Consider the following 10,942-nt stretch of genomic DNA (forward strand, 5'->3'; position numbering starts at 1 on the left):
AATCAAACCAGGGTCTGTAGTGACGCCGCTAGCACTGAGATGCAGTGCCTTAGACCGCTGTGCCACTCGGGAGCATCACATTGCAGTATGCGGCAGAGAGAGACACAGTTCTGTATTGTTGTTGTGAGGGACTAATCCTGGCATGCTCCTGAGCTCTGACCCTCTCCTACACGGCTGGTTCTCTGTGTGTCTGCAGCTGGGGCCAGCAACATAACATACTACCCACTGGACAGGTTCACACACACATGCACACGCACAGCTGTAAATGCACTAATGTGTATAAATCAGTTATGAACAAGCCAGTTGGAAACCTGTTTGTGTGTGTCTGTGTGTGTGTCTGTGTGTGTGTGTCTGTGTGTGTGTCTGTGTGTGTGTCTGTGTGTGTGTCTGTGTGTCTGTGTGTGTGTCTGTGTGTGTGTACGCATGTGTGTGTCTGTGTGTGTGTCTGTGTGTGTGTCTGTGTGTGTGTCTGTGTGTGTGTACGCATGTGCATGTGTGAAGGTGATTGATGGTCTGTAATTGAACAGAGAATGAGCATATGTGTTTTATGAGGCCCTTGGTCATAGCCAAGAGGAGATGCCAAGGACACCAGTCTTGAGCCAAGAGAGTCACTGCTATCACTTTCACCACCATTCTGGCTCTGATAATACCACAACACGTCACTGTTTCACAGAGCCACCATTTTCAAGTCATATAGCATCTGGCATCATGGCCATTATGGCTCTACATGGCATATACTGTAGCAATAACAGTTACAGAGCCCCCATTGTAAATGGTTATTAAGGTTCTTCTACTGCCCTAACAGCCATAGAGCCACTGCTATCTGGACCATTATGGCTCATAATACATCACAGTTACAGGGCTACCACCATCAAGGTCACTAAGAGCATGAGCATGTCACTAAGAGCGTGTCAGTGACTGACCCACGCACCTTCAATCATGTGTGCCTGGGAGGCAAACTCGCACACACACATGCATAGACACACAGACACACACACACACACACACACACACACACACACACACACACACACACACACACACACACACACACACACACACACACACACACACACACACACACACACACATACACACACACACACACACACACACACACACACACACACACACACACACACACACACACACACACACACACACACACACACACACACACACACACACACGCATTCACTGTCACACACACTATCTGGATTCCTCCTTGGCAGGCGGCCATTTCAGTCAGGATGATTAGATGTGTGTTTGAGTGAGTGTTTTTAACTGACTTACTATAGGGTCATGGTAGACATTAGTCCTTCTGTCTTACATCTCTAATTAATGGAGCTGAGTTATCACACTGTTCCTGGACAGGACAGTAAAGGTCTCTATAGGAAAATATTTACATAAAGATCATTATGGAAAGTAAAGATGCATTTCACTGAGTGTTATTTTAAAAGTGAAGCTCACAGCAACTGTTTGTGGGTCTCACACTCTTCTATGACCTTTGATTGGTCACCAACTTTCCTCTGCGATTGGTAACTAACAATCTTCTCAGCTGTGTGATTGGTCACTGACTCTCCTCTCTGCTCTGTGATTGGTTACTAACAATCTTCTCAGATGTGTGATTGGTCACTAACTCTCCTCTCTGCTGTATGATTGGTTAGTAACAATCTTCTCAGCTGAGTGATTGGTCACTAACTCTGTTCTCTGGTCTGTGATTGGTGTCCAGGAATGGCAGGACTACCGTCTGACGTGGGTCCCTGAGGAGTTTGATGGCATGGAGAAGGTCAGACTGCCTTCCAAACACATCTGGCTGCCCGACGTTGTGCTGTATAACAAGTGAGTTACACACACACACACACATCTGGCTGCCTGACGTTGTGCTGTATAACAAGTGAGTTACACACGCACAATGTCATACTATTTGAATCCACAAATCACATTACAGTGGAGAAGGATCCAAACATTTTAAAGACATGGATATCTGGGCACTTATAGATACAGAAAGCACCTTCTTCTCCAAACAGCTAAGCTGTCCATGACCGCTGACACAGAGCAGTACCTTGGTAGCAGCTTTGCCTTTGTCCTCTGCAGGCCGGCAATCTGAAGGCCACATACTGTCAGCCTAAGTACATGGCCGAGACTCCCAAATATCAGCGCCACAAGTTTGCTGTGATAATCAAGGCTGTTGAGGCATGATACTCTGGGCTAGTGCTTCAGCAACTGTCTGCTCTACGTAGGAGTCAGAAGAGCATCCAACTTCCACAAACACACACACACACACACACACACACACACACACACACACACACACACACACACACACACACACACACACACACACACACACACACACACACACACACACACACACAGTACAGCATTGTTTCTCAACTCCAGTCTTCTAGTCCCTATCTTATCGTAGTCTCTTAGCCCGGTGTAACTTATCTTATCGGAGTGTCTTAACCCTGTGTAAGCTTAATCTTATCAGTGAAAGTGAACTGTCTGGCCTCGATCTCCTCTTTCCCTAATGCCGTTTTACACTGATTAACCAACCGGCAGGGGCTAAACAGATCTACTTACCCAGCCCCCACCCCCATAACCACTAACAACACATTAGTCACAAACTAATGGGTTCCATTGATTTAATTTCTTACGAAGGGTAATCAATATCTTGACCTTCTTCCATTGCTCTCCTTCGTTGTTCTCTACCTGAGTTATTTGACCTGTTCTCTACCTGAGTTCTTTGACCTGTTCTCTACCTGAGTTATTTGACCTGTTCTCTACCTGAGTTATTTGACCTGTTCCCTACCTGAGGTATTTGACCTGTTCCCTACCTGAGGTATTTGACCTGTTCCCTACCTGAGTTATTTGACCTGTTCCCTACCTGAGGTATTTGACCTGTTCCCTACCTGAGGTATTTGACCTGTTCCCTACCTGAGGCATTTGACCCCTTCCCTACCTCAGTTCTTTGACCCCTTCCCGACCGGAGGCATTTGACCCCTTCCCTACCTGAGGCATTTGACCCCTTCCCTGCCTGAGGCATTTGACCCGTCCCCTACCTGAGGGATTTGACCCGTTCCCTACCTGAGGCATTTGACCCCTTCCCTACCTGAGGCATTTGACCCGTTCCCTACCTGAGGTATTTGACCTGTTCCCTACCTGAGGGATTTGACCCGTTCCCTACCTGAGGGATTTGACCCGTTCCCTACCTCAGGGATTTGACCCGTTCCCTACCTGAGGTATTTGACCCCTTCCCTACCTGAGGCACTTGACCCGTTCCCTACCTGAGGTATTTGACCTGTTCCCTACCTGAGGGATTTGACCCGTTCCCTACCTGAGGCATTTGACCCGTTCCCTACCTGAGGTATTTGACCTGTTCCCTACCTGAGGTATTTGACCTGTTCCCTACCTGAGGCATTTGACCCCTTCCCTACCTGAGGCACTTGACCCGTTCCCTACCTGAGGTATTTGACCTGTTCCCTACCTGAGGGATTTGACCCGTTCCCTACCTGAGGCATTTGACCCGTTCCCTACCTGAGGTATTTGACCTGTTCCCTACCTGAGGTATTTGACCTGTTCCCTACCTGAGGTATTTGACCCGTTCCCTACCTGAGGTATTTGACCTGTTCCCTACCTGAGGGATTTGACCCGTTCTCTACCTGAGGGGTTTGACCGCTTCCCTGCCTGAGGCATTTGACCCGTTCTCTTACCTGAGGGATTTGACCCGTTCTCTACCTGAGGGATTTGACCCGTTCTCTACCTGAGGGGTTTGACCCGTTCTCTACCTGAGGGATTTGACCCGTTCTCTACCTGAGGGATTTGACCCGTTCTCTACCTGAGGGATTTGACCCGTTCTCTACCTGAGGGATTTGACCCGTACTCTACCTGAGGGGTTTGACCCGTTCTCTACCTGAGGGATTTGACCTGTTCTCTACCTGAGGGATTTGACCTGTTCTCTACCTGAGTTCTCTTGAGTTGTCCTAGCTGTGTCCAGGTTAAGGAAGGATGATGTTCACCTGAGCAGTGACCAGCATGTTTATATAAGGAGTCGTGTGTTACTTTGCAGTCCTGATACGCATCACACCCTCATCTGTCTGACCTCCATCTTTCTGTAGTCAGAATGTGTGTGTGTGTGTGTGTGTGTGAGAGATATCTTCTGTTGTCATCTAACCTGGCTGTCTGTAACAGTAGAGTCTTACCTGTCCTGCTCCTGTCACCCAGTCCTGTCTGTGTGAGATGTGGCTGAGGTTGTGTGATAAAGGATCTGTAGTGAGACTGGAGGAAATCTAATGAGACACACATAGAGCTGAAGTTACATTTACCCCCATTTATAGGAGAAACTGTGTCTCGCTCTTTTCTGCTCATTTTAATCTGTATGTATTACTAATTTGTTTTCAAAGATGTGATAGATTTAAAAGGGCATGCATTTTATATACTGTATTTTAATATCTAAAATCCTTCCAATAGTCTAACGTTCTCTCTCTTTCCATCCCTGCTTCCTTAGTGCTGACGGAATGTACGAGGTCTCCTTCTACTCCAACGCGGTGGTCTCCCATGACGGCAGTATCTTCTGGCTGCCTCCAGCCATCTACAAGTCAGCCTGTAAGATCGAGGTCAAACACTTCCCCTTCGACCAGCAGAACTGCACCATGAGGTTCCGCTCCTGGACCTACGACCGCACAGAGATCGACCTGATCCTGAGGTCCGACGTGGCCAGCATGGACGACTTCACACCCAGCGGAGAGTGGGACATCATCGCCCTGCCGGGGCGCCGCAACGAGAACCCTGCCGACCCCACCTACGTAGACATCACCTATGACTTCATCATCCGCAGGAAACCTCTGTTCTACACCATCAACCTCATCATCCCCTGTGTCCTCATCACCTCTCTGGCTATCTTAGTGTTCTATCTGCCCTCTGACTGTGGAGAGAAGATGACCCTGTGTATCTCTGTCCTGCTGGCCCTCACTGTGTTCCTCCTGCTGATCTCTAAGATCGTCCCCCCCACCTCCCTGGACGTTCCTCTGGTCGGGAAGTACCTGATGTTCACCATGGTCCTGGTGACCTTCTCTATTGTCACCAGTGTGTGTGTTCTCAACGTGCACCACCGCTCACCCACCACACACACCATGCCTCCCTGGGTCAAGCTGGTTTTCCTCAACAAATTGCCTGCGCTGCTCTTCATGCGCCAGCCCCGGAACAGCTGCGAGCGTCAGAAGCTGCGCCAGCGACGGAGGGGCCAGGAGCAGAGGGAGGGGGGCAGGGATGGGGGCTCCGCCGGGGGGCTGATGGTGGGCCTAGGGCTGGGGGGCGGAGGGGGTGGCACGGATAACAACGACCCCTGTACGTGTTACGTGAACCAGGCGTCGGTGAAACAGTTTGTAGGGGAGCTGGGAGGGGGCACGGGGGGAGGAGGGGGAGGAGGGGGGTCGATGGAGGGGCTGAACGGGCTGAGGGAAGGCAGGGAGGGGGGGCAGGGGAACCGGCCTAGGGGGAAACAGGTAGGAGGGGGCCCAGCCCTGACCCAGGCCGTGCTAGGACAAGCCTGCCCTGGGTTGGAGGAGGCTGTCGACGGGGTCCGCTTCATCGCCAACCACATGAAGACTGAAGACGACGACCAGAGCGTGAGTAACGTAGAAATACACCATTTATTCACCATTCACTGCAACTATATATCACATTATATATCTGATGTCTTGACCCTGTTCTGCCATACACATCATAGAATGTTACTTACACTCGGTCTAGAAGGCCATATATCTACACTTATTCACAGCAGATTGGCCTGTTTCGAGACGGTACTGTTTTGAACATTCGTTTTAGGACTGATGCCTAGCACTCTACTCAATCAGTCAATAAGTGCTGATGAAGATTTCATTCAAAGTGCATTACAGTGGCTTGGAAATACAATGACATTCAAAAGGAGGCAAATAATTATTAGGAAAACCTTTCGTTATCATTTTGATGTTGCCAGATTGACTTTAGATGCAGTATAACGTTAGCTAGCTAGTGAAGATTGAGGGGAGGCCACCGGATTTTAACTAGCTAACGTTAGCATTGCTAGCCAATGACTTTGCTAGCTAATGACTTTCCTAGCTAATGACTTCCTTGCCGTCTGTTTGAAGTACATTTGATGACATGATAATGATGTCAAAGTTGTGTCCTACTAAATATTTGCCCACTTTAGCAATATAATCATATTTCCAGTCCACTATAGTGTAATTTAGACTAAACAGTCAATAGCCTCTGTTCAGAAGGACTGGGCTTATCACGACTTTTGGGCACCACTATGGTGCAGGGCGGCTTGAGAACGTTCATAACAATGGCATGACGCGACCGAGTGACGGGGGTGCAACCTATGAATAGCTACCACCTACTGCTACATTCTAGGGAGAATAACTATGGGTGAATGGTAATGAATTCATGGGCTACACTTGTTCTGCTCTGAATATTCAACACAGTTTTAATCTTAGCTACTGTATGACATCAGCATTGTGAGTGAATAAAACAGGGCTCTCTCCCTACGTAGGAGTAGAAAGAGAGGAGGATGAACGACAGAGGGGGGGGGGGTTCCTTCAGTGGGCAGGGATGCCTGAAGGCATGGAGAGGGAGGAAAGAACATTCTCCTGGAATGAGAGACCCTGACATAGTGAATTAACAGTCCTTGTAATTCTGTCCATCAGCGCCACTCATCATCTCCATGGTTACCGTCCGTCTCCATGCCGACCACTTTTAAGACCCACCTGATCCTTCTTTCACTTCAGGTCCTCCCTCCTGTCCTCTTCAAGTCATCATCACCACCTCCCCTCTCTCTCCTCCTCCCTCCGCTTCCCTGCAGTACTCATCCATCCCTTATTCCCCTACACCCGGTCTCTTTCTCTCTCCACCTCCTCTCTTCTCCTCCCCCCTCTCCTTCCCTGCAGTACTCATCCATCCCTTATTCCCCTATACCCGGTCTGATTCTCTCTCCACCTCCCCTCTCTCCTCCCCCCTCTCCTTCCCTGCAGTACTCACCCATCCCTTATTCCTCTACATCCGGTGTCTCTTTTTCTCTCCCCTCACCTCTCTTCTCCTCCTCCCCCCCTTTCAGTGTCAGACCTCATTAGAGCTCTGTGGTGGAATCCAGTCTCTACTCACATGAACCTTTCAACCCCTCCTCTCGCCCCCCTTTAATAGGTGAGGGGGAGGGAAGGAGCGAGAAAGTGAGAGAGACAAGTGATAGAGAAAGAGGAGAAAAGAGAGCTGTGTATCCTTCATCTACAGTGCCTTCAGAAAGTATTCACCCCTCGACTTTTTCCACATTTTGTTGTGTTGCAGCCGAAATGTCCAATGGATTGAATGTAGATGTTGTGTTGTCACTGGCTTACACACACTACCCCATAATGTCAAAGTGGAATTATGTTTTACTAATTCATTAAAAATGAAAAGCTGAAATGTCTTGAGTCAATAAGTATTCAACATCTTTGTTATGGCAAGTCTAAACAAGTTCAGGAGTAAACATTTGCTTAACAAGTCACATAATAAGTTGCATGGACTCACTCTGTGTGCAATAATATTGATTTTTGAATGACTACCTCATCTCTGTACCCCACACATACAATCATCTGTAAGTTCCGTCAGTCGAGCAGTGAATTTAAAACAGATTCAACCACAAACACCAGGGAGGTTTCCAAATACCTCACAAAGAAGGGTAGATGGGTAAAACTAATATCCCTTTGAGCATGGTGAAGTTATTAATTACACTTTGGATGGTGTATCAATACACCCAGTCACTACAAAGATACAGGCATCCTTCCTAACTCAGTTGCCAGAGAGGAAGGACACCTCTCAGGGATTTTACCATAAAGCCAATGGTTTAAAACAGTTAGAGGGTTTAATGGCTGTGATAGGAGAAAACTGACAATGGATAAAAAACATTTTAGTTTCTCCACAATACTAACCTAGATAACAGAGTGAAAAGAAGGTAGCCTGTACAGAATACACATATTCCAAAACATGCATCCTGTTTGCAATAAGGCACTAAAGTAATACTTTTTTTGTCCTGAATACAAAGCGTTGTGTTTGGGGCTAATCTGACATAACACATCAATGAGTACCACTCTTCATATTTTCAAGCATGGTGATGGCTGCATCATGTTATGGGTATGCTTGTCATCGGCAATAGAGCTAAGCAGGTAAACCTGGTTCAGTCTGCTTTCCAACAGACACTGGGAGACAAATTCACCTTTCAGCAGGACAATAACCTAAAACCCAAGGTCAAAAAATCTATGGCAAGACTTGGAAATGACCAACAACCAACTTGACAGAGTTTGAAGAATTTCTAAAAGAATAATGGCCAAATATTGTACAATCCAAGTGTGCAAAGCTCTTAGAGACTTACACAGAAAGACTCACAGCTGTAATCGCTGCCAAAGGTGATTATAACATGTACTGTATTGACTCAGGGGGATAAATACTGTAATGAAACAGCAGGGAGCAGGTGTCGAACCCTCAACCTTCTAGCCCGAAGTCCAGCGCGCTATCGACTGTGCCCCAAAAGCATGGTCGAGCGGCAGAGTTGATATCCGCGCTCATAAACCCAGGGTCGTTACAATACGTATGTAAACAAGATACTGTATATTAGGGTTTTATTTTTCATAGATTTTTTACAAATGTTAGAATTGTTCTTCCACTTTGACAATTAAATCAATTTTAATCCTATCTTGTAACACAACAACAAGTGGAAAAAGTCAAAGGGTGTGAATACTTTCTGTAAGCACTGTACTTATGTAAACCTCTGCCTACACCCTCTTCAGGTGAGCGAGGACTGGAAGTATGTTGCCATGGTGATCGACCGTCTCTTCCTGTGGATCTTTATAATTGTGTGTGTGTCCGGAACGGTCGGGATGTTCCTCCAGCCACTGTTCCAGAACTACACTGCCAAGACCATCACCAACACCAATGGCTGACCAACCAGGTGCCCAGCAGCATCGATGGACACCGCCCCGACCCAATCAGCACAGCAGGACAGGGGCAGGAGGGAGGGACCTGCCCAGCAGGGGAAGTGGGTTTTATTAAGTCTGTGGAACTAAATTGGACAGAAGCCACACCTGTTAACCTTTATAGCCTTTCTACTGAACTGTTTCCAGAGGAGGGATAAATGGATGGACAACTCTTCCCTTTTTCCCAGAGGAAGGTGGAGTTATCCCTAACAATCTCTAAATTGTTTGACATCCTGTAGAACGCTACGCCAGCCAATCAATGCTCTTCATTCCAAGCTGACTGTGCAAGCTTACTGAGAGTATATCGTCGCACCTTCAACTGGTACAGAACTTAATGCTTCAGTAACAGAACCTTGATTGGAAACTGTGTCAACCAATCAGAAAAATGTAAAGGCAAGTGGGGGGTTGTCAAGGTTCATAATTGTTTTTCCAAGCCACTTCTGTTAAGCCAACTGATAGTACAGTACAGTATATTTTACCATAACATAGCAGTGTACCACAGTATAGCTTTGAATATTATTGCAATTTCTTTGTGTCTGTTCCTGATAGAAAGGTAGGGTGCAGTGGTTTGTTGTATGATTCTCTAGGCTTTTAAACAAGAATGTGATATTACCTGTACTACACAGCCTGTGACGTGTACGCTAACACTATATGTGTAGAAGAGACATATCGTGAAGGAGAGAGATGAAAGAGGGATATTGACAGAGAGTTAGATGGAATGAGATGAAGTAGTTATGGTGAATCCCAAACCGCCCCCTCGCCCCTACCAACTCCCTCCGTTGTCACATGTTGAAGCTCCGAGGGTGACTTCCAGAGAGTGGCGATGGGATCAATAAACCCATCAACTTCGGGACCAGTCTCTGAATCAGACATAAACACATGCACATGGTATATAATTAGACACGCCTCTCCATTTTTTACAATTCAATTGTGCTAACTTCAAACATATAGCAGTGAGTGTCGGGATAGTACTTCGCTCTGAAGCCTGCATCCGTGCTGGCTAGTTCGAAGTGGCTATAGGCGTATCTAATTAGCCCCTATGCCCCCATCATTTTCACTCCCTCAGCTTTAGTACACTTGTGCAAATGGCGGAGGCGCGTGTGAACGCGCAAGTGGAGTGCCGAGGGGCCAGGCGAAGGGGGTGATTTGGGATTCAGCCTGAGAGAATGATAAAGGTGTAGAATGTCTGCGTATACAGCTCTATTGGGATAATAGCAGCTTGTGCCATCGGGTGCAGTTGCAAGGGGATGAGTCTAGATTCAGTAAGTTCCTAGGAAACTGAGATTGGGTTGAGCCAAGATGGAGTAAATTCCCTCCTTTTACAGTTGAGCCATGATTGCACAAAATTGGGTGGTCGAATATAGAACTGACAGATGATATGTATTGTTGGAATAAGGATGTTTTCTCATGAAACATAAGCTATTGTGTGTTATGAATGTTTGCACAAATGTTCATTTCTGTCAACACTGTGATTCTCATTATCAGAGTAAGACAGTGTCTCACTCTCTGTCCTCTCTTCCTTTCCTCCCTCTCTCCTCCTCCTCCTGTCCTCCCCTCCTTCTCCTTCTCCCTCTCCCCTCTCCTCATTCACCCTCATGTCCTCTTCTCCTTCCCCCTCCTGTCCTTCCCCCTCTCCTCTCCTCCTTCCCCCTCCTGTCCTCCCCTCCTGTCCTTCCCTTCTTTCCCCTCTCTCCTCTCCTCCTTCTCCCTCTCTCCTCTCCCTCTCTCCTCTCCTCTTTCCCCCACCTGTCCTCACTCCTTCCCCCTCCTGTCCTCTCCTCCTTCCCCACCTGTCCTCCCTCTTTCCCCCTCTCTCCTCTCCTCCTTCTCCCTCTCTCCTCTCCTCCTTCCCCCTCCTGTCCTCTCCTCCTTCCCCCTCCTGTCCTCCCCTCCTCCCCACTCTCTCCTCCTTCCCCCTCTCTCCTCTCCTCCTTCTCCCTCTCTCCTCTCCTCCT

At 47.6% G+C, this 10,942-nt stretch overlaps 1 protein-coding gene across 1 annotated transcript; it reads left to right on the forward strand.

The window, feature by feature from the left end:
* Nucleotides 1-1,711: 1,711 nt before the first annotated feature.
* LOC120038771 (neuronal acetylcholine receptor subunit beta-2-like) lies at nucleotides 1,712-8,954 on the forward strand (the record flags this gene model as incomplete). The annotated part of the gene is made up of 3 exons (XM_038984416.1): nucleotides 1,712-1,842; nucleotides 4,511-5,630; nucleotides 8,802-8,954. Coding segments are annotated over 3 exons (1,404 nt in total), but the record flags the coding sequence as incomplete, so codon positions are not given.
* Between the last annotated feature and the right edge of the window lie 1,988 nt (nucleotides 8,955-10,942).

This window comes from Salvelinus namaycush, unplaced genomic scaffold, assembly GCF_016432855.1.
Source record: "Salvelinus namaycush isolate Seneca unplaced genomic scaffold, SaNama_1.0 Scaffold2386, whole genome shotgun sequence".
NCBI lineage: Eukaryota > Metazoa > Chordata > Actinopteri > Salmoniformes > Salmonidae > Salvelinus > Salvelinus namaycush.